Source organism: Macrobrachium nipponense, chromosome 23 (assembly GCF_015104395.2).
Source record: "Macrobrachium nipponense isolate FS-2020 chromosome 23, ASM1510439v2, whole genome shotgun sequence".
NCBI lineage: Eukaryota > Metazoa > Arthropoda > Malacostraca > Decapoda > Palaemonidae > Macrobrachium > Macrobrachium nipponense.
The window spans coordinates 63,634,704-63,660,796 of record NC_061090.1 but is presented as its reverse complement, the minus strand read 5'-3'; the positions used below and the strand labels follow the sequence as shown (position 1 = coordinate 63,660,796).

General features: G+C 36.1%; 1 protein-coding gene across 3 annotated transcripts in view; it reads left to right on the top strand.

The window, feature by feature from the left end:
- LOC135201342 (uncharacterized) overlaps positions 1–26,093 on the top strand; it is a 218,479-nt gene that overhangs the window by 59,219 nt on the left and 133,167 nt on the right. For 2 of the 3 annotated variants that reach the window (XM_064230195.1, XM_064230190.1), the window contains exons 3-4: positions 22,033–22,080; positions 22,570–22,763. In XM_064230195.1, coding sequence (XP_064086265.1) covers positions 22,033–22,080; positions 22,570–22,763 — 242 coding nt within the window. The remainder of the gene's footprint in view (positions 1–22,032; positions 22,081–22,569; positions 22,764–26,093) is intronic. The other variant, XM_064230202.1, reaches the window with a different exon arrangement.

The window sequence follows — 26,093 nt, the reverse complement described above, 5'->3', positions numbered from 1 at the left end:
ATACAGCAGCTGGGATCCTGAGACAACAGACGACAACAATTGAAGCACAGAAATTGCAACAAAACCATGAGGAAATTTTTTTCCAGACTTCTTGTATGGCCTCATAGCATGGGTTACCAACAGCAAGAGCTACAAGACAGCAAGCAGTACTGAACACATAGCTAAAAATTACCTGCCAACTCTATCAATATGTCACAGTATAATTGCAAAGTCATTACGTGTATGCACACCAATCACTGTAGGTCTTGCTCTGTATGCTCATCATGAATATGGTAGCAGACAACTAGTTGAAATTCTTCATTCACTGGGACATTCAATTTCATATGATGACGTTAGGTTTTTAACATCTGCAGCCATAGAAGAAGAATCACAAGATATCTTTATCGCAAGAGGAATTCAGAATCAAAATGATGGCAAAAATGTCCAGATTGATGCTGCAACTGACAACTTTGATCAAAATGAACAGACACTGGACAGCAAGTCAACAACACATGCAATGGCTACTGTTGTATACAAACAAAGTGTCAAGCTTGCATGCGAATCACTAGACAAGCTCCGCTATGTAATGGCATCAACTACTAACAGACCAGCTGCTCAGCTTCCTTCTACTGAAGATGCATTTTCTCAGCATGTGAAAAAAGCAAGATATCAGGTAGCCCTGTGGAAACAGAGCCACGTACCCAATCCAGTTCTCTGGGATCCAAACGAAAATGGTTGGATGAGGTCAGAGGAAAACATGGTTTGCAGCCAGTTATGTGTTATGTGTCTGAAGGAACTTGCTCCAACAGAAGCTTTTGTGCGTGCTGGGGTTATGAAGGTCAAAACACAGCCACTGAGGACTCAGATTCTGATGATGATTGAACTAATAACTGCTATTGATGCTTAAGGCATATGTTGTGAAGCTTGGACAAAATACTGTATTTTTGGCTATTTAAAGTTATTACACTTCACTGATAAACCATTTTCCTGTTTTGAAAGCTTTATATAATGTTGTATTTTATAAAATTAATGTGTAGCAATATTATAATACATTTTTTAAATGTCTAGCTAAAATTTAAGTGCATTAAAGGAAATGTGATTGCGAACTGCATTGTGCATTAGTGTTGATGAGTATACATTATACGAAAACCATTAAAAAAAGCTAAAGAAAACACATTTTTATAACGAAAAACATTAAAAAAGCTAAACAAAACACATTTTTATAACTACATCATACCATTTCATAATGTCGAGACATAGTACAACAATATAATACATTCAAGCCATTTCATATGTCGATGACATAGTATAACAATATAATATAGGTGGTTTTTAGTTATACCTCAGGTTGGAATATGACCCGCACATGGGGCCTAAAACCGTAGCACTATAAATGGGAGTGGTCTAAAGAGTGTATGACCTTCACCCTGTTCACCAAGGCCGTGAGAGACAAGGTCTGCTCACTTCCCCCAAATTCCCAAATAGGTGGAGCTTTGTTTACTTCCTTATTACGTCAGCAGGTGAATTGGTGTAAAAGGAAAAGCAAAGAAAATGGGTATAGTTTGGGGGAAACTACTATCACTATCATAATATCATTGTGTGTGTGTTTCTGTAGTCACATCGCACAACAATATTGTTTCTGCTAATCTAACGCCAGTAATGAAGATGTAATTCTTGGACCATATTGAATTTTGTGAATGAGTTGAACTTCATGCATCATGAATTATATTACTTATCATTAATGTAAAGTGACGCACTATATTCACATACATGCCTATTTTTGAAATAGGTTTCATGAAGGATTTTACTTGTATTTCTTACAATTGGGACAGTCGTTTATAAAGACTGCTAAGTGTTACCTATTACCCTATTTTCAGGCATTTAACATACAGGGTTTTTGTTTTAAAGAAGGTACCCAATTTTTGCCTCATTCATAAACAGTTAAGAAATTAATTACATTATGCCTTTCACAGGTTTGTATCACTATTTTGCAATATCTGCAAACTGTCATAATTGTGGAGTCGTTCGTTTATTATTCCTTGACGGCAACAGACCAAATTGCTGGTGATATATGCGTATCACAGGAACAATGTATCATCACTAATATAATCTGAATATAATACTTGTTGCTTATGAATCTGAATGATTTTGAATAAGTGCATAAAAATGAAAATGGATATGTTGTTTCATCCAAACACTTCTCCAACGGATACTTTGTTTCATTTTGAAGATGCACACACACACACACGCACACACACATATATATGTATGTATGTATGCATGTATATATGCTCCAAGAGTTAAATATAAACAAAGTAATAGATAATATGATAGAGAGATAGCTACATTGACTGATTGATTGACCAATATGTGTGCTTTTTGCGTGAGTCTTTTATGAAGATTCAATTACCTATTGAGATTGATCCTTATTCTATTGTCAGCTTTCTCCATTTTTGTTAGGAGTCGTATTGCAAATGCATTTTTGCAACGACGCAGACAAAGCAACAGGGCAGCCACGACAGCAATGAAAAATCCGTCTTCATCAATGACCCAGTGAATACTTAAAGCGCGAGTGCTGCAGCCAACAAACAGCCCCTTATCATTATGGTAATTACCTGGCACGCCACGAACACTATAAACAAACACATAGGGAAAAATTAACCATTATTATTATGGTCATTCCGTCAAAACTCGCTATCCTTTTCATTATGAATTCTCCCATTATTTACTAGTATTGAAAAATATCAGGGAAAACGGTATTATTGGGGGAGAAATGTGTAACATAATGATAAAGTGAGAGAAAGGGAGGGAGGGATGGGGATAGCGGACGTTCTAATCTGTAAATGAGTCCTGCTGAGTCATACGACTTTGCCTTTAAAACCAACACAATTGACAATGCAGTGTATTACCAAGAATTAACGGGAGGTATCAAGTACAATATGTTAAAGTACCATTTCGATCAAATAATTAGCTTGAAACATATTTGAGAAAAACGATGACTTGCGGTCCCTCAAATGTACAGTAGTGACGAAAATTTAACAGTTAAGACGATAAGTAATTTTTTTTTTGCAGTAGTCTACAGCTGTAAAGAAGTGAATATTTATTCTACGTCAGGGAATTTTCAGCTTCTTAAAGGAAAAGGGTTTTGTAATGGCACCTTCAGTTGTGCTCCAACAGGAAAACAGCTTTACACAATTCACGAAAACAGGAAAACAAGGCTTTACAGCTCACAAAAATGAGAATACATATGGCATAATATTCACTATAGCTAGATTTCAAACATCCAGCCATCAATAGCGTGCAAAAGTGTTTCTTAGATGTTGAAGTCTATGGATGTCCTTTTTTCTTCTTCTTGGACAGTGCCACTGGCGATAGGTACAAGGATTGGGTTTGCAGTGTTGGCACTCAAATGCTGAAGATACAAAGATCATAAAAAAACTTCGAGCACTGGCATTTGTGCCACCAGATGACTGATATGATTGTTTTGACAGTGGCATCATCTATTGACCAAGAAACAGATAATAATATTTTAGATGGATTTCTACAATACTTTGAGACGACACGTTTGGAAGAAAGAGGTGGCCAAAGTTTGAAGTTACCTGATGGCCATTCTATGAGAGAACATTAAATGATTTACCAAGAGCGAACAACATGCTTGAGGGGCTGGCATAATGCTTTCAGAGCAAGCAAGTAAATAATCCAGGACACTCCAGGCACTCGGGAAAACGTGACACGCAGCTGAAATACAAATGAGATCACCTCCAGCAAATATGCACACAGCCGGAGCTACCCATGCAACCGCAGACGAAACAACAGCACAGCCAAATCTGGAAAAAGAGCCGTGATTATCATCAAAGTAGTCGAAGCTGCAACCCCAGACGAAGCTGGCTCTGCTGGACCTCACTCTCGTGCTTTACCCTGCAGGTCCTGATTCCCAAAATGTATTGTTGCTACATCCTGACTGATTAAAGTCCCACATGCAGCTTAGGAATGATTAGATCTCCATACCTTTTCTGACTGTTGTCAGAAAGGGGCCGTTATTTGTCACCTCACCTACACCAGGAAATAAGAGGTGAAACGACCTTCACTGGGAAACAACTGGAAAACAACTGTTCCAATCGTCCCAGCAAAGAAAACACAATGAGATGTAAAACCCATACAAGTTAAGTATATCTTAGTTTAACCAGACCACTGAGCTGATTAACAGCTCTCCTAGAGCTGACCTGAAGGATTAGATTTTTACGTGGCTAGGAACCAATTGTTACTTAGCAACGGGACCTACAACTTATTTTGGGATCCGAGCCACATTATATTGAGAAATGTATTTCTAATCCCATAAGTTCCTCTGCTTCCGCACTGGAAAAAAAACTCTTACAACATATATATATATATATTGTAATGAACTGCTTGTTCCCTCCTTGAAAATGTATTCTAACACTTAAAAATGGCCTTGTCTGGAGGGACGAGATTAATGCAAACAAAAATCTAAGGCAGGATGCCGACATTACTGAAAAAGAGGTATTTACATAAACTCTGGACTTTAGTTTCAAATGACCCATATTTACATTTAAGTTACTGGTAAGTCCAGGAATTAATGATGTGGTTGATTGCCTGTATCCTGGAAATACATGGCTGGGAAATGAGCCAGACATGATACAAACTTGCGCAAAGTGGGTTATTTTAAGGCAAGCATTATTCCATAAGGTTTCCCAATTTTCTCCCACAATCAGGCACGGTATTTATCTGCAGAGAGATTGTATTCTAGTATCAGTAATAAGGAACACATAGGAAACATTACGCACTACTTGCTCTTAGCTTTCATATTACAGCTCACTCAAAGGGAGAAGAAATGGCTGGGAGCTTATACAGGAAGGACTATCACGTTGTTTGAATTAATTAGGGGGGTGGCTAATGGCATCACAAGGGAATTAATCACAGCATTGAACCAAATTGGGGTGTGAGAAAGTCGCCTTGGGAGAATGAAAATGAAATACAGACAAGAGGCAAAACGATTCACTAACTGCTCTAGAAATTAAATCTCAGTACCTGGAAATCCATGGTCTGGTAGTCTTTTCATCTGTCAATACTTCTCTGGACAGTATAAGAACACTTGTGGGATCCCCCCAAAAGGAAGCAGGGGAGCGAAAGGGGTGAAGTGGAGCCTGCAGGGTTTGAAAAAAGTCTGAGACAGAGCTGCTGCGGCCCTGTTCTTTTAAAATCTCGGCCTGGGGAAGCTCCTCCCTCATTTTAGGAAACCTGTGAAGAGTAAATCTAGATAGCCAATGGGAGCAAAGAGAGGCTTAGAGAGAATGGAGGCTTCCATTCCACAGGGGCAACTTGTTTAAAAGGAGGAATTACTTTCCTTGGTTCTGGCTTAAAATCCTAGATTTATATGCATACATACCTACTTACATGCATATATATATATATATATATATATATATATATATATATATATATATAAAGTAATAAAAGTAATAAAAACAATTGGCCACTTGACTGCGATAATGAGTATATCTCTTTTCTAGCTGTGATAAATATATCTAAATTCAAACGGTATATGTATGTACAAATGGCAATAGACTTTTATCCTTCTCGTGGTCAGGTTGGTAACGTGACCCGTGATTATAGGATGCGGGTTCGTTCCCTGCTACCAGACATCGTATTTCCTTCATATTTCTTGTACTTGGATCCAAGGCTTTGTAGTATAGTGACAAGTATATCCAAAGATAGCAAGCAATTAGAGAAGTTAAGAGGGAATTGAGGATATTACTTACATATCTGATAAAAAAGTGGACCAGTAGACTATATACATATATATCTATATATATATATATATATATATATATATATATATATATATATATATACATATATACATATATATATATATATATTATATATATTATAACATATATATATATATATATATATTATATATAGATATATATATATTACATATATATATACATAATATATATATATTATATATGATTTATTAAAAATATATACTACTATATATATATATAAATATATTATATATATATACTATATATATATATATATATATATATATATATCATATATATATATATATCTATATATATATATATATAATAATCTAGACCCTTATTATTAATTAACTTCTAAATATTATATCTATTATATTATATATAATTATATAGAATATATATTATATATTATATGGATAATATATACCCCATGTAAATTAACGAATGGTAACATGAACTTCAGCGGGCACCAATTCGGGGCTCTCTCTCTCTCTCTCGTCTCTTCCCCTCTCTCTCTCTCCCCACCTTAACGCAACCTCATACGTTGTTAAACCAGATCCATAATTATAAAAAATACTGACTTTATCAGTAAAGACAAAATGATTAATTGAATAGTCTGAAACCTGAACTTCTAAATAGAATAAGTCTGAAACTTTGGCTTCTAAATAGAAACCAATGAAGACTCCAAATAATGCAAATAAAAAGGTATAACTCAAAATAGGACACCAAAATGACCCTGGGGATCGGACGAAACCCGTCCACCCCTTTCTCCCCAATAATTAAACATCAGTCAAATAAAGTCATTAGTATCTCCCCTACAATTAACTCCACTCTGTTATGTGGATTGCAAGATCCATCTGAGAAAAAAAAGGAATCCCACATAACTAAATGGTAAATAAATCAAAAGCGTAATAATAAATTTTCATAGAATAAAACATGAGGAGTGATATCTCTGAAACAAATGTTTAAAATGTACTCAGGCACAAAATTGTGAGTAAGCATACCCATTTCAGCCGTTAAACACTAGTACAATAAAACAGGCTATCCTAGGCTTGGATCGAAGTAGTGCCCAATTAACTTTTTTCTCCCATCACATAAGGGGAAAAGACCTCATGTACTCATGAGCAAACTTTCCCCACAGGACACTCCCCTTGAGATGACGTCACGAGTTCATTACACAGAAAGAGTTAGAGACGTCATTCATGTATGGACAGTTAATACACGAAATCTAATTAAAACCAGATTCGGAAGTGTACCTACTTCCCCCCCATGCACAAACATACGGCGCGAGACAGCAATGTTCAACATCGCACCATCCAAAAAATGATGCATCCACATTTCAGGACCCAGCTCTGTCTCCGTGGAAGTCAGCGATGATGACTACAAAAAAAAAAAAAAAAAAGTGTTCCGACACTCGCTTTCCGATCTCCTGAACTGACATTTTCTCATATTTCCACAGTGCAGCAAAGTCAAACCATGCATATGCAAGTTAATGAATTACACTCACAATGGTGTTCATGTTTTCTTAACAATGCTCATTTCTCATATATATATATATATATATATATATATATATATATATATATATATATATATATATATATTTATACATCGAGCTACAAATGTACTTTGATACCTAATTCGCTCTACATCGAATTAATAAATATTTTCATATATCTTAACCGAAGGGGAATTTTTTTAGGCGATAAGAGAATTGTCGGCTCCCGGGCGAACCATCGAAACCAAACAAACAAATCTAGAACGACAGTGAAGCTTTAACCCACCCCACACGTGGTGGTGTGGGTTAAAGCTTCACTGTCGTCCTGGATTTGTTTGTTTTGGTTTTCGATGGTTCGCACCCGGGAACCGACAATTCTCTTATCGCCTAAAAAATTCCCCTTCGGTTATGCATATATGAAAATAAATTCATTCCGAGATAGAGCAAAATTAAATATTAACGGACATTTATAGCTCGATGTATGTATATGAATCATGGTAATGTGATATGACTCATCTATATATATATATATATATATATATATATAAATATATTATATATATATAAATAAGATATCTATCTAATATATATTATATATATAGATATATATATATAGATTATATATGAAATATATATATTAACATTGATACTATATATATATATATATCTAATATATATATATATTATATATATATAATCATAATTTTGATATATTTATATATAAATTATATATATATATATATAATTAAATCATAAGTCCTGCATGCTAGGTTTTTGGAAAATCTGAGAAGTCAAAATTTTTACTTTACTAAAAAATCTACATCTTGTGCAAACACGCTAAAACTGATTCAGAGGGGCATGCAGAGCTATGAACAAAATTTTTTTAAAGAACTTCTTATAGAAAACACTTGATTACTTTCAAGGAGTGAATGTATACGTAATTTTGTCCACAAATGAATTATAATTTCTATAAGGTTTACTAAAAGATATGATACAGGAGCACTATTTGGTTACATGGCACTTGTGAGACTGGCTCTACTATGTACTTACAATAGCAATAAGAAATGTGCCACCAAATAGTGCGCAAGAACTCTTAATCTTACTGGGCTATATAAAGTGAGGATCTAGAACTTAAGAGTAACAACACTGACTAACACTATGCAATGGTGCACTGTAAGCAAGCCTTTGCTCTCACTGGAATCCTGTGAAGGCACAAAATGGGGCAGTCTACATGGATCTGCAAAGCAGTCAGCATTAATACACAAGTCCAATGACAAGTTTAAAATAAGTAAATGTACAAAAGTGTATGAATTACTTGAAATAACAATAATTCAAAATTACGATAATGCAATGCATTTAGCAGGGTTGATAGCGTAAACGGTTGTCACTTGTCTAACAGGAATGAGAATAAGAGAAAACAATTTAAACAGGGCGTGCGTACTAGGAATAGGAGGCGAAGGCCTGACAGAACAAATTCCTCCTGGACAGGATGAGAATAGTCAGAGCCAGGGTGTCGGCGGAAGGATGTGGGTCACTTGCAGGCTTCACCAAAAGATAGACAGATGCTTCTCTTCAGGCAGCGCCGTATAGTGACTTCTAAGATTGGCTTACAGTGGAGCGGTCAAGGAGACATCTGGGCAGAGTCTGGGATGGAGGTATAACAGGTTCAGGAAAAGACTAGCATGTCAGCATCAAGACAGAGGTTGGAGATAGTGGCAGGTTGAGTTGTAAGGCATAACACTGCTTCTAGACAGTATGATACTGTGTCAGGTTAGGGCATAATGCTGGTCATACTACCTCAGGTACTGGTTAGGGCAAAGTGCAGTTTGGCAGGCCAGGTCAGGCCATATTTATACCAGTTGAAAAGAGAGCCAGTCATATCTTGTTCAGGCCAGCGTGATTCTTCTTGGTTGCTGTCATGTCTACCGCCAATCCTTGTCATTGAACGCTGGCATAGAAGTGTGGAAAGTGGAGAACAATGGAGGCTACCATGGGCCAAGAGGTTTAAGGTGACTGTCGGTCATGCAGGTGTCTGTGTGTGTGTGTGTTGGGGGGGCGGGCAGAGGCGGAAGGGTTTCGATAACAAAAGCGAGGGAAAGAGGTCAGGTAGAAGGAAAGAAGGGACAGTGTGGCGGGACCACAAGCTTAAACAACAAGCGGGCAAAATCCCCCCCCACATAAACTTAACCAATCCAGCTGCCAAACTCACCCTCAGTTACACTTTCCTCTTCACTACAGAATACACTCAGGACAAATGACCTACACCTACACAAAGACAAAAAAAAACACAAACATATACTTACCCAACCACAGATATTCAGGGCTATGCTGTGCTGTCCGCTTGTCGAGGTTGCTGAGACACCACCAACAAAAAAGACAACAACCTAAGAACCACAAGCCCCCAAACCAACAACCAAAGACCACAACTCCAACACTCAACACCAATACAACAACCAAGGACCACAATGCAACAACAACACAAGACCCAAGGACCACAACAACACAACAACAACCAAGGAACACAACCACAACTCAGCAACACAGCAAACAACCAAGGAACACAACCACAACCCAACAATAAACAAGGAATACAAGCACAACAAAAGACCACTGCACAAACAATCACTAACACAAAAAACCAACAACACAACAATCCAACACACACCCACTAACATCACCAAGAAATCACAATAGCTCACCAACAACAACCCTCAACATCTCACAACCACAACAACTCACATATAACTCAACAGAAACTCACAACCACAACAAATCTAACAGCACATGCACAACAACTCCAAAGCAAACAATATCAACTTAACACCAACTAAACAATAAATCAACAAAACAAAACTTAACTGACTTCCAATGCCTTCATTAGACTGCTGCCAACACTACTCACTATCACAGTCTCTCACTCAAGACTAAAGACTGCCTCAAAACTCTGATCCCAAAAAATAACACCAATTGCTTTGAAATTTTGACACAACATTGCATTCGAATATGTGCATGTTTTTATAATGTGGTTTCATCCTACTTCCCCCACCCCCACAAGGGGCGGGGGTGGGAAGGGATTCCCTGAAATGGAGCTGGTTATGCCCGTGGACTTAATTACTTTATGAATTTATTATACATAAGCTCTACATATGACTTATCCTTTGGAAAAAGAATACTGTAGGGTAAACATCAATGACATCAAAGAGGGTGGAGTTTGAGGAGGGGTTAGACAGAGAGAGAATGAGAGGGAGAGGAAGTGAGAGAGAGTAGATGGGGTGTTAATGAGAAGAAAGGAAAAAAGACCGGGAGGGTTGGAGAGAGAGAGAGAGAGAGAGAGAGAGAGAGAGAGAGAGAGAGAGAGTGGTGAGTTAGTGAGAAGAAAGAGGGAGAGACAGATTGTTGGAGAGAGAAAGAGATAGTAAGAGAAAGGAGCGAGAGGGAGAGGAAGTGAGAGAGAGAGAGTAGAGGTGGTGTTAGGTAGGAGAAAGATGGAAAAAGTGAGTGAGAGAGAGACAGACAGACAGAGAAGAGCAGTTGTTTGGGAGGAGAGAGAGAGAGTGAGAGTTGGTATTAGTGAGAAGAAAGAGGGAAATAGACAACCATGGTTGGAGATTGAAAGAGAGAGTAAGAGAAAGGAGCTTTCTCTTCTCTTTCTTTTCCATTTAACCAAACTGAGCCACAGCAACGCGTGGCCGGGGACAGCTAGTACAGAATAAAAAAACCCTTTCTTACTTTAATACTCACTTTAAAAATGGTAAAATAGTCTGTTTATACAACAATAGAGGTTAAAAGGATCTGGAAAATAGGACTTCAAATAACTAATGTCTTTACAAACTGCCACGTACAGTAAAAGATGAGACAGGGTTTATATTGATGAACTTATGGATTTCGAACGGAGAAACCGGGATCATAGAGATGCAGATACACTTACGCGAAAACTTGTTGAAGCTGTTATAATTCATAACTCAAAGAATTTTAACGTTCATCAGAGCAATCTTAGATTACTTTTTTGTTCACTGTCAAAACTAATGTGACAAGAACAGATAAGCTGTTCAATGAAGTAAACAAACCACCTTGAATGGTTTTTTTTCTTAGCTGTTAAGATTGTGGTGTTATTTTGTAGTTTTTTCTATCGTTATGCAAACTTTTGTGTAGCTCTTTAAAATTCTAATCATACGTATTCTGATGAAGAAAGGAGATAGTCCCTTCGAAAGCTCATTAGTTTTCATTTTCGTGCTTCTTGGATTTTACTCAGTTTTCTATATTAGGAAATGTGTATTCTATAATACACACACACACACATACACACACACACACACACACACATATATATATATATTTAGTTATTCATAAGGAAGCAAAAGAAACTTCTTCTGGTAATTTAACAAGGATATATTAATCGACGTTTCGGGGTCCAGCCCATTATCACAGCTGTAAAACGATAAGCACACCTAAAACGTAGTAAAAAGACTAATTCTAATGTCCAACATACATTTAAAATCACACAAATAAACCTAAAATGCTAAGACAATTACCATTAGGCTTTATTCTTTGTGAATTATTAATGTATGATGGACATTAGGATGAGTCTTTTCATTATGTTTTATGTGTGCTTGTCTTTTTAAAGCTGTGATGATGGGGCTGGACCTCGAAACGTCGATTAACAAATCCTTGGTAATTACCAGAAGAAGTTTCCCTTGTTTTCTTATGAATACATCTCCCATGACTGCTGTTTTCCTGTGATATATATATATATATATATATATATATATCTATATATATATTATATATATATATATATATGTATATATTAGGGCTTGTGCCTTGTATGATAAGGCGCCCTATGAGGTAATGTTAGACTTTGCGATAATCATACGCTAAGTCGGTTGGTATTGCACTTCCATATTCGTGGGAGTGTCTTGGGGTTTGTAGATCACTTACGAAGTCGTATTATGTTCTTGGTTATTACGACGATGTGTTAAACTCATGATGATGATTCGGTGAGGAGGTCTTGTAGAAAACACGAAGTATAAAAAAATATATATATTCTTCTGAAGTTTTACATTGTGAAGATCAGATATGATTGTACAAGTCTTCTATGACGATAGCTTGATCGCTTCTGCCAATGATGATGGCTACTTCTGTTCTCTCTACATGATAAAGCTTAGGTAAAGAGATACAGGTCTTCTAATGACGATAGCTAACTCTCTTCTGCCTGTCTACCATCTCTGTTACAAGTTATGAAGGAACAGACAGTAGTTCGAACATATGAACATACATACAAATGACATAGTTTCATACGAACACACAATCAAAATGAGACACGCTACAGATCACGTAGGCCGTTTGAATTATAGGTCGGGGTAGTTGTCTCAAGCAGGGAGCTTGGACTAATGTTTATAAACAATTGAATGACTACAGGTGACGGCATGTTATCTTAGCCTACATACTTATTGTATAACGTCCATCTTTAGCGTCTCTAGTCTGATCACATTCCTGCAAGTTTTAGTCTTTTATATATATGGACTAACATTCCATATTTTTATTATGTAAACACTTACATTTAGCTCGGTCAGCTACCAAAACCAGCTACTGAATATTACTCAAACTTGACTTGCATTTGACTTATAGGAGTGTGATGCAGACACTATGTGAATATATATATATATATATATATATATATATATATATATATATATATATATATATATATATATATATATGTAAATAAAAATTCATGGTGTACATGAATTGATTCAAGTAATAAAATATAAAACAATGATATTGGTAAATATAGTGATCACGTGATATATAATGATACAGTTTTTTTTTTCACTTCATCTCATTAAGATACATATGCTACAGAAAATACTAATGTACTCTGATAATTGCATAGAATGAAGATTAACATGATAAAAATCATATTTTAATTGATAAAAATTTCATATATGAATTGATAAAATTATTAATGTTTATGCTGATTGATTCGTTGATTTTTATGCTAACTGTTATATATCTGATTTCTTATTAATCCATACACTAACTCATATATAACTGCAGATATTGGTAAGATAAAAGGTAACAGATTGATTATAGGCTACCTGATTTGTTATACATATGTATATGGATTCATATATTATGATTAATATATGTGCACTTTAAATAGATTCCTATTGCGTACACGCAAAGATATATTTCGATTCCGTTTTTTATGATCATTTATATATAGATTCCTAGTGCGTACACGCAAAAAACAAAATATATTTCGATTCTGTTATTTACGATCATTTATATATAGGATACATGATACTTTATATATATAGGATACATGACCGAGGTTATACTACTTCACTTTTAACTAGCGTTCGAACAACTTTTCGTCCATTACACAGTTCCAGACAACCACCTATAGCCAAATGAAACGGCCTATTTCACAGGGTTAAAACAAGGGGAAAATTTGCCTGGGCGGGTCGAACGTTCTATTTTGCGCTCATACTTATTCTCTGCATCCTAAGCTACACGATTACGTTCACGATGAATAAAAAAACATCCCCAGCACGAGTCCTTCGCCAGCAAAGTAGAGTTGAATATCCTTCGGGTCGTAATTGTCGGAAGTATGTCCCTTTTGTAGTCGATTCCGACAGCCGCCGGAGCGTTCCGCATTAAAACGAGATTAACGACGAGATACGGTGTCGGTCGAAGAAGTCCATGATGGTGCTTATTCCTTTCACATTGTAGGCGGTTGTTACCCGACTGCCGTCGTCCGCATAGCGGACGAACGATTTTTTGAAGTTGCGATGTGAAACTTCTCGTACTGCAGGATACTGTAACCAGGTTCCATTAATCAGCCTGCAAGTGAAATTATACTTGTCACAAGGGCAAAGTAAATTCAGACGACATCCAAATACAGGGGAGGGAGAGAGCCATTTAGACAGACTTAACCACATGAATTCGCTGATATTTTGGAATTCAAAAAGAGTCCGCTGTACAACTTTTTTATCCATGGCATTAACAATGAGTGAACCTATCCAGGTCTATGATGACTGTAAAAATATCCATAATTATAACAAATAAACAGATATCAATACAAATCCCAAAGAAAATTCGATATTACTGGTAGTAAATTACTAGACAAAGAAGTGGAAAACGGAGCTATTTGTAAGATTGCCAGGCATCATAAGAGTCAAAGAGAAGATTAATCATGATTCTGTATTTCTCTATGCTAACTGAAATTAAGTTGTGATAAAATCTGATCCTATGTGCCCTAACAAAAGTTTAATATTCAATTTTCCCGTTCGCATCCTCTGAGGTTAATTTTTAAACTTTATTAATAGGTAGGAGATGCAACGAAAAAAACCCACTATGTAACTAATTTCTAAATAAACTTTGGGTTTTTCAAGAAAATGTGACATTTTTCCCATGAATGTTTTACTTGAATTGTAATAGGCTAATGTTGCAAGCAAAAATAGTTTCATATATACATATCTTGATACTTCTAAATGTCTATGAGGTTCAGAAAAAAAAATTAATTCATTTTGTTGTTATAGAAATTCTATTTTGCTTATTTTGTTCATTAATTTTAAAATGATTGCAAGTTGCATTGCGCATACCGATAGACACTTGTACCTAACGTCTGCCTTGCCCATGAGAAGTTCGGGCTAAGCATTCCTTTCTCCAGCAACCTGCTTTGCAAGAGCGAAATGAAGCCTGTGCAAGCAGATATTTGAGGTTAAAGGAATCAATGCTGATACGGCAAACGCGACAGACCTTCTAGAACTGATGACGTCGTCACCAGCTTAAGAGTTACGTTACTTGCTGTAAGAGATACGACTTTAGGATAAAAAAATTTTTTTTTTTTTTTTTGTTTTTTTAATACTCGACCCACATGAGAAGAATGTCTGAAAAAAAACAGTACCAAAATTGAACAATATATTAGTTTCATTCATGTTGGAAATCTGCATAATTGTAATTATGTAAAGTAAATATTCCTTACTCAAACTAATGAAAAAGGTTTCCATACAAATTCTATATATATTATTAGCCCTGTATAAGATTCATATAGGATTATTCCACAGATAACATTTTCACTTCTAGACTTCCTGACTTTAAAATCTCTTTTATTCTCTTTTATTTATTTATTTATTTATTTATTTATTATTATTATTATTTTTTTTTTCATTGACTACGAATATAAATCACCCGGGACAGACAATATGTCAGGAGGTTTTGGATATGTGTTTGAACTTTTAGCTTATTTGTCATTACTAAAGCGTTAAGTTAGAGTTCAAATCTTTACGCATATATATTTTGATATTTAATTAATCTATGGTTTACGTCTTGCTTATCGATTTTATCGTGATTCCTTTTTTTATTATAATTTGTAACCCTTCCGACTTCTTACGGAGTGTATTATATTGATCTCCACTTGTATCCATATTTATTTTATTTTTTTATATTTATTTATTTATATATTTTTTTATATATATTTGATAAATTAATGGTTGGCTTGAATATGTGGAAAAGTGTTCTAGCGGCGTACCGTATAAGGCTACTTGCGGCATCAATTACTATAAGATACAAGATATAAATTGATTAAAAGGGTATTTAAAAACCGCGAGAACCGCTATAAATCCATTTCGGATCCAATATCACGAGTTGTAACTCGTAAGACATTGACACTTTCTATTTAATTATCCGTTATTCTACCAAACCGATTGAATCTGGGTGATAAAATATATTATTGGTTTTCTTAATGGAAAGGAATTCACACCACGTGTTATGGAGATTATTATTGATTTACACCACCCGAGTCAGATTATCATGTGTTGAATTCCATGTTTACTGATTTAGCACTCATAAATATTCCTAACGCACTCAATTGCGGTGTTTGTTTTTTAGTGCTATTAATTCTATATAACGTGTCAAGGAACTATTAACACTAAGAAGTATTTATTCCCTCTGTCAGACTCGTAATTCTGTTAATAATTCTACGTATATTCTTTCAAGGATTGATTTGGCACAGGATAGGCCCTTAAACTGACAGGTGTCTTAGTGTATCCCTTGTTTTCATGACACGTGTTACAATCAGTTGTGTGCTTTTTATATCTGTAAGCATTGTAGGCCAGTAAAACAGTGATTTGGCTTTCTGTGACATAGTAGGGAACCCTGGATGACGGAATGCAACCAGTTTATGACGATTGGTATGAAAGAGATTATTACTACTACCTGGTCGTTAGTCATCTGCTGTGTTCTTCGGGTTTTCCTCGTCACGGACCTACATATAATATTACATTTGATTACATTATTCTGATACACATACTTTAAATATATTTTTGCTTTAGGGTTTCTGCTCGAAGTGTTTATTGTTTTTTGCTTAGCCGCTGACCCTGTTTCCGTTCGAAGTGTTTATTGTTTGGTGTTTATTGCTGCTGACTCTGTTTCCGTTCGAAGTGTTTATTGTTTTGGGTTATGTCTGTTGACTCTTGCTTTGTTCAGTTTGTAACAGTTCTGCGCTCCGACCCAGATATTCAATGCTCGCAGATCTCTTGGGTTAAGTAAGGTTTTCTTGTTTAGATACGGTTTTTAACAATAGGCACGGATGTTTCTATATTTTTTAGTCTAATTAATGGTTCTTTGCAGTATGGTGCGGGATTTGCGGGATTTGCGGGATAATGCGTCAGCTATGATAATTGCTTTCCCAGGTAGATATCTTATCTTGGCTCCAAAGACCTGAATGATCATTTGTCACCGAGTTCCTTTTGGACTGTGATTAAAGCCTTTGAAAAACTCGGTAAAGGACTCATGTTCGGCAAGGACTTTATCAGATAGCCATAGATTATGAACTTAAAATGTACTAGTGAGTTAAAGATACCTAGCCCTTCCTTGCCTATTACTGTATATTTACTTTCAGAAGGCTTTAGTTTACATGAATAAAAAGCTATAGGAAAGAACTGTTTATCATATTGCTGAAGTAGTATCCCTCTTACCCCTTGGTCTGAGGCGTCTGTTGCAATAAAAAAAAAATTCCTTATTTAAATCAGGGATTTTTAAGTTAGGTAAGCTGCATTATTCCGCTTTTAAGATATCGAACGCCTGTTGATGCTTTTTAGACCATAATAAATCTACGCCCTTCTTCGTAAGATCTGTTAAAGGAGCTGTCATGATTGAAGAGTTACATATTTACATACGATTGTAATACCCACTACAGCGCAAAAGTGCTGTATCCCCCTTTTACGTTAGTAGGTACCGGAAGTTATGAATAGCCGACACCTTACCATGGACTACTTTAAGACCTTGACTAGACACATAAAACCTAGATAAACATGTTCGGTTTTTAAAAACTCACATTTAGATATTTTACTCTGAGATTATTTGTCTTTGTCTCTGTAGCACTAGCTCTAGTTTATGTGAATGTACTTCTAAGGTATTAGAAAGATTACTAAAGATCATCCATATAGGCATGTAGGTATCCCCTAAAAGTCTCCAAACCTATATTTGTAATTGGGGTGCAACGTAAGCCGGAGGCATACGTAAAATTGATAATGTCCCCTGAGTGTGCTGAAAACGGTGTATGAGGTACAATCACTTAGGTAATGGTATCTGGTAAAAGCTTTTAAGTAAGTCCAAATTGGTGAAAAAAAATTTATTCTAACCTAACAGAGATAAGATGTCGTCGGTACATGGCACTGGAAACTATCGGGAGTCGTTTCCTTGTTTAAGCGTCAGAAATCTACGCAGATACGCCAAGTCCGATCATTTATGGCATGACGTTTGAGGGAAAAATTATATGGGCTTATTTGATTTCCTAATGACTCCTATTACTAACATTTTTCAACTTCGTCATTTATCTCTATTTTGAAATTTCATTGAGAATCTATACGAAGGTACGTAAATAGCTTTATGTTTGTCCTTAGACCGTTTTTTGTTTTTGTGTTAAATTACATCCGTTTTTTTTCCAGAGATCACTCGCCAGTGAGAAACTTCCTGGTATTCAGGTAAAAGTATAAAAAAAATTTCTGCTGAATCACCTCTGCTTGAATGACTTTACGGATATTACTTTAGATAGATTATCAGAGAGATTCATCTACGACTGGTTGGGCGGGATTAAAAATTAGCAACAATAAAAAAAATGCGATATTTATAACTTCCGTATCCACGATATGTATACACGTTTGTGGATCACTAGATTAACTTGTTGCTGTGTCAACCGTGTCTAGGGCTTTGTTCGCGGAAATCGTTATATTTCGGAGTGTCGGGGGGAAGGATTAAAATTTCATTTCCCAGCAAAGTCATTTTAACACGCACTAAGACATTCGAGGGTGCATGCTTCTCGAGATTTTGCGTGCAAAGTGCGACTGCGGTTGTGGGAGAATTCTGTTGGGTCATTTGAACAATGTTACGATTTATGAGACAAATGTATAGTTCCTTTATATAAGTTATTATTTGATTAACTGTCTCATTTTTGTTCAAACGGATTTAATATGTTTGAAGGTTTATAGGATTTCCCTTTGATAAACACGCCTTATTTTGCAGGATGTAAGATAATATTTTTTTTTTGGTGTTTTTTTTTTTTTTTTTATACCCCTAGATAAATCTTACAATTACACTAGATACAGATCAATGTTTTTATAACTATAAAGGTATCTGTAAACGCTCGCTTATCCGGACTTCTCATTAGGGAAGTTCGAACAACAGACGGTGAGTCCGTAAATACAAGATATTACGTGTACTAAAGAAATAAAACAAGATATTCTAATTTTTAACGGCGCGTACAGTTGGGCTTAATCCACCAGTATTTATTATAACTTAATGTATTAAAATTAAACGAAAACCTGCTCTGATTACTTTATAACGGTCGTGTGTTTCATAGGAAAAATCCTTTTTAATTAATTCAAAAAGATATTGGCATGTATGAACCAACATCGCTTTTTCCCCACTCTGCTAGAGTCGCTTATTGTGTGGAATTTGCTATGCTTTGAACACTCGGCAGATTTAACTAACCTTGACCGCTTTGACTAGGTGACACAGTCACCGAGTTTGCTTGTTTGATTCTGAACGGGCTACTGTTTCTATTTCTTTTTGTAATAATTAGGATCCTTCTCTTTATTACCATCGGCAACGTTATTGTGTGTTTTTAGCATTATGTTGCTGGTTACGTATAAAGCAATGAATGCACAAACTATTAGGAACTGAGCGATTACTAATAAGACAAGTTATCACTACTGCATTCAATATTAACTGTTTGTACTTCATTCTTTGCTAAAATTTGAAATAGTGAGGGATCCTGGTCAGCGCATTTAGCCTGATGAAAGTTTTTTACAGACATGTTATTCCTTGCAATCCAGACATATTTTTAAAGTTAAGTTGAGTCATTGAGTTCGATATTTTATATTACTCAAAAAACTCAAGGCTAAACTGCGATCGGGACTTTACAAAGGAGCATTTATTGTCATGACCCGAAATAGTGTTACCTCTAATTTATATAGATTTGTACGGGTGTTCCACTTGTTTTTTGTGTGTTTTCTAATCACTACGGTGCTTAACGACTCTATCCATGCATCTGTATAATCCAAGACGTCCACTGCGTAAACGCATATTCATGTTTAATATGATTTGTTACGTAAGGGATTAATAATCACCCCAAAATGATAAATTAACATAGTATATGATTATGATATTTCAGTAGAACTTCTGGAAACAGACACTCAAAGATAAAAACTCGCAGTAGCGAAATCTCAATGATGTAGATAATTTCTGTAAAAAAGTAAGATTAAGAATGTCTCGTAACTTCAGCCACAGGAATAACGAAATTCGACCTGTAAAGGAAACACTCAAAGTTACTCCAAATGAATAAAAAATTGTACTTAGCTTGCTTTTGTGGGAAGTCACGGTGTTCCGATAACGACACACGGCCTTGGTCCTCCTTCTCTATTTAGCGGACGACCTGGTTTGGCTTCAGTTTCCCCCGTGCGCGTTGTTTCGATGATTCGAGCCCTTGAAAGATCAGATGCTGCAGACGCGTTCGGTTTGTTTCTTGAAGTGCCGGAAACGCTCACTAACGATGTTTTCTTGAATGATTCTAATGAGAGACGAAGCTTGCGTTGCCGTAGGAAAAAGGACACGTCGGTTTTGTTTCTTGAAGTTATTCACTAACGATGATACTAAGTTGCTTGAAGAATCTCTTGCTTTCGTCGTCGTTTAAAGAGTTCTTGTTGTTTTCTGAAGTCGCTCACTAAACGATTGAAAATAAGTTGCTTGAAGAATCGGCTGCTTTTTTCGTCGTCGTTGAAGAGTTTCTTATTATGATACTTTCATTATTCCTTGGATATTTCTTCGGAGAAGTTGTAGAGTTCTTCTGGTCCACTGCCACCAATATTAGGGCTTGTGCCTTGTATGATAAGGCGCCCTATGAGGTAATGTTAGACTTGCGATAATCATACGCTAAGTCGGTTGGTATTGCACTTCCATATTCGTGGGAGTGTCTTGGGGTTTGTAGATCACTTACGAAGTCGGTATTATGTTCTTGGTTATTACGACGATGTGTTAAACTCATGATGATGATTCGGTGAGGAGGTTCTTGTAGAAAACACAAGAGTACAAAAATATATATATTCTTCTGAAGTTTTACATGGTGAAGATCAGATATGATTGTACAAGTCTTCTATGACGATAGCTTGATCGCTTCTGCCAATGATGATGGCTACTTCTGTTCTCTCTACATGATAAAGCTTAGGTAAAGAGATACAGGTCTTCTAATGACGATAGCTAACTCTCTTCTGCCTGTCTACCATCTCTGTTACAAGTTATGAAGGAACAGACAGTAGTTCGAACATATTGAACATACATACAAATGACATAGTTTCATACGAACACACAATCAAATGAGACACGCTACAGATCACGTAGGCCGTTTGAATTATAGGTCGGGGTAGTTGTCTCAAGCAGGGAGCTTGGACTAATGTTTATAAACAATTGAATGACTACAGGTGACGGCATGTTATCTTAGCCTAGCTTACTTATTGTATACGTCATCTTTAGCGTCTCTAGTCTGATCACATTCCTGCAAGTTTTAGTCTTTTATATATATGGACTAACATTCCATATTTTTATTATGTAAACACTTACTATATATATATATATATTATATATAATATATATATATATATATATATATATTATATATATATATATATATATACATACAAATATATATATATCATATATATATATATATATATATATATATATATATCTATATATATATATATGTATGTATATATAGTATATATATAGCATATATATGTTATATATATATATATATATTATATATATATATATATATATATATATATATATTATATATATATACTATATATTATGATATAATAATATATATATAATATATATATATATATATATATATATATATATAAATATATATATATATACGCATACGTGCATATGCCTTAGGCTGTGCACCTATTAAGTTGCTTTGTGCTGCAAATATTATCGCATTTGCAGTTTACTAAGACGTCCGTGTGGATGTAGAATTTAGTGAAACGTAAATGTGAAAAATCGTCGCTAATACAGAAAGGTGAGTAATTTTTTCACATAAAACGACTGGTGTAAGGATCCTTATTAGGAAATAGTTAAGTATGTGCTTGTTGTCCACACTCAATCCAGTTCTGTACTAACTATTGCTTTCTGGCCAGAATTCGATTCTCTAAGGCCAAACGTAACATGAAGTAACTTTCGAATCACTTACAGGAGGAACATTGAGTCGAGGATAAAGCCAGATGCTCATTACAAAAGAAGGTGAGTTACATTTGAACACTTTGATGCATCATTTACGGTGGCAGTGTTAGTAAGGAAGAGGTGAGTAATATTAGACTGATTGTTAAGAAAATGGTATTAAATGCTAAACTTGCGTAAACTATGTGAAAACATTGAATATTTTCTGAACGCCTGCAGTATATGACGCTAAAAATATGAAAGTTACTGGGAATAATCATACGAACCATCCTTAATAATAACTATGATGATTACAATTTTTTGTGAAAAATGAGCAATGTAACTTATCCTTTTGAATGTTAAGTCCTCATGTCATTCGTGTAAGAATGGATCTGTGAACTTTTTTAAAGGCGATTTATAAAATTAAACCTCAGTGGCAATCATTTTTATTGTTATACATTCAAACTACCTTTGTTTCCCAGTGTTGCATCAGAAAATTAAAGAAGCATGTAATACCTATATCAATTGGTCTCTATTGATGACTAAAATTGCCATATCCTTGGACACTTTCAGCAACCCTACCCATCTGGCCTGCCAACACCCTTTATTGGACGTGAACAACCCCGAAATTTACCGCTTCTTCCATAAAGTAGATCCCATCCAATGTGGCGAAGAGGCAGATTGGGTGAAAGTCAAAGGTTCTCAAGCCACCATCACTGCTAAAGCCAGAGAGGACCATGGCGGGGACATTGAATGCTCTTTCACAGGTGAGTATTTAGAGAATACATTTTTGCTTTGTTCTGTGTATGATTTTCACCACTTCTTCCCATAACAAGTCCTTTGTCTCTCATTATTCTGCAAGATTACACTGTAAGAACATATTTTACATCGGTGTTTGCTTTCACCCACAATTAGTGTTCAGCCAGAACTCCATAAACCCATAAACATACATGGCACAGTAAAAATATCAGTTCACGGATGTTATTTTCTAAAGGACTGTGCAGCCTAAACTTACGCCATTACCCTCTCTGCTAATGTGCATTTTGTAAAGGCCCGTCGCATTGGATTTACTGTGACTTATGCATGCAGTTCAATACTTTATGCATGTGTAGTGTTGTAATGCCCCCTCTTTTTGTTGTGCATTTGTGCCCTCATATTTATATAAAACTTTTGTTTTAAAGAGAAACTCTGTCTATAATTTTATTTGATGTTTTCCACTGCTCATTAAATGTAACGATGGAGTCCTACGAAAATAAACCACACATCAAAAGAGCCTACAGGACAGGCTGGTCATATTCACTGTGGGAATGTTGAGGAAGAGTGAGCTTGCCTCGCCATCCCCACCACTCTTGCGGTCTCAATAAAAACACCCTGTCAGTCAAGGGTGTTTAGAGGAATCCTGCCTGCATAGAGAAGAAAGATAATGTGAAGAGGATAAAAGAAGACAACAAGACGAGTTGCATAGAAGGGAGGATGAGCTTCGCAGAGAGGAGGAAAATGCCAAGTTGAATACAATCGGTTAGGTGCTCTCAATTGCTAAAACTCCCAACTTAGTTGATTCCACACCTGTTGCAGAGATGGATGCTTCCCATTACAGTCAATCTTCTCTTCCCCCACTACCGAAGGCAATGGCTCAAATGCCGTCCCCACTCAAGGCTGGTGAACATTCCAAGGGTTCATGGAATGGAGACATCAGTAGGATGACTATGCCATCATGGTTGATCTTTCTAACCTCCCTTGAGAAAAGTAGATGATCCGGATGCAAATGTACCTAGCCCATGACAGTCAATGTTTGTTGGAGCATACTTTGCAAATTTCCCCACCACAGATATGTCTGTAGAAAAAGTTTGGGATGCCCAACAACTCACATTAAGGTTCAACACAAGGAAGTAATTTGGCAAAGGGAATTTATGCAGCTGCAGACAAATGGAATGACGATCTTTTGCTGATTTCTGCATGAGATTTCAATGCATCACAGAGGAAGTTGACTTGTGCCAAGGGAATGCAGCCACATGTGAGGAGACCCGACCCAGCTGAAAATTATTTTTCTGATGATTGTTTGAGATGCAGAACTGGTTTAGAAGTTAATCTCTTTGGACACTAAGTTGTTATTACAAGACTTTGTATGAAACAGTCAAAAATATAACCTCTGCCATACGTGCTCCACCTAACCAGTTGCACTGTTTCTGCCTACAAGAATGAAGGTCTGGATACACGAGCACTATTTTTGGAGCGTTACTGAATATCAAACAAGCATGTTTAGTTCATTATGGATGCTATCCAAGTAGGATGTGTGACAGGCTTGTGCCTCGAAATCATTAGACATGCAAAGGAAAATGTGAGACATTGTTGGGTTTGCCCTGCATAATCGGACAGACTCTACTGGTGAATTTCCTGTTATGTTTGGAAGCCTACAAAAGCATGGTGACAAGTCTTGTCTTTATTACAGCTATTCAGATTCAAATTCAAATTCAAAAGCTTTATTTCGAACACAAATGGCCATAGACAAACACATACATAAACACATAAAAAGCCTCCCAACTTTAAAAGGATAAAATTGAAAATAAGTATAAAAAATGATTATGAGAGGTGAAAAATTATGATATGAATGAGATGCAGATAATGAAACTAAGTGATTCTTCATACTAAAAGGACATATACATATGTAGCATATCAGCTTAAAACAAAGAAATGCTTTATTCTTACATAAGGAGCACAACAAATGCACTAAGCATAAACCAGGCTTTTCCAATATTTGAAAATAATGGAATTATACAAGTAAACTGGGTGGGCAACCCTCGTCATAATACAGTTTTCAGAATTCTTCAGCCTTTGCAAATAGCATGCTACTGGAGCTTGCGAGAGAGCATCGGGAATGAAATTGAATTGCCAGCATGCCAAACAGCTGTGAAGTGATAATATTTTTCTTTAGGCGATGGAGGTTCGGATTCTTAATAGTGTCCAGCATGTAGTGGCTCAGGATAGGTATGACGGCTGGTAGTTCACCATTACATTGAATTTTGTAGGTCAACTAAATATAATCTAAGTTCCAACATCTCCTGGACTGTGGGTAGCATCTTATACTTGATGGTGGCATAATGTGCATTTGCACTGGGAAGAACCCAAGAGCCACACTGAACCATGGTCCTAAAAAGGGCATATCAAATGATGTTGAGGCATGAGGCATCTGTCTGCAGACAACAGGGAGGCCTGCGTCAAAAAGGGCGAGAACAAGGGGCATAAAGGCTGAGCTGCAGTGAAGATGTCAGGATTGAACTTAGCATGTACGATGACCAGTTGGCAAGGTTCGGGAAATCCCTGATGGTGTTGACTTGCTTGGTCAGCTGAAATACCATTTCCTGCGAGGTATAGATGCATAAGCTCATGATGGTGCAGAAACCATAAACTTATTTGTTGGAGGTGATCCCAAACTTGCGACACCTGTTGAGCGCTTTGTAGATACACTGCAAGTGTGTCTTTATCATAAAGAAGGGTGTTGTTGATGACTTTGACATAGTTTTTGACTCCTTGAAGGACCATATCACCTAGCAGGCAAAAGGTGTCTCAGGGAGCTGTGAAGCCCATCAGCCCTTTACAGTGTTTAAAACAAACATATGGCGTGACAGTAGTAGTCCAATGTTGAACTTCTGCCAGTTCCATTTTCCAGTACCAACAGAAGGTATCACCTGTGTTGAAATACCAAGCCTCTGGATCCACACTACAAATAGCTGAATGATGGTCTGGGCAGGAAACTTGGTGATTCATTTTGAAGAGGTCACTGGTGATGCATATTTTTGTTTCATTCTTGGTGACAGAGATTAGGGGGTGACAACAGATTCATTATTCCTTGGGTCACCATGGAATCCAGCTCTTCCTTGACATAATCCTTGGAGGCAAATGGAAAATATCTCAAATTATGGATGATGAAGGGCGCTGCACCACACCCTTCAAGTGGATCCTCAAGGAAGGGTCAGAGAGGAGCTGACTTCAAGTCTTTTTCAGGTACAGTCACATAACAAAATATTGCATCAGTTGCCCTAAATTTTTGTTTTTTGGACAGTAGAATAATATATATATTTATATATATATATATATTA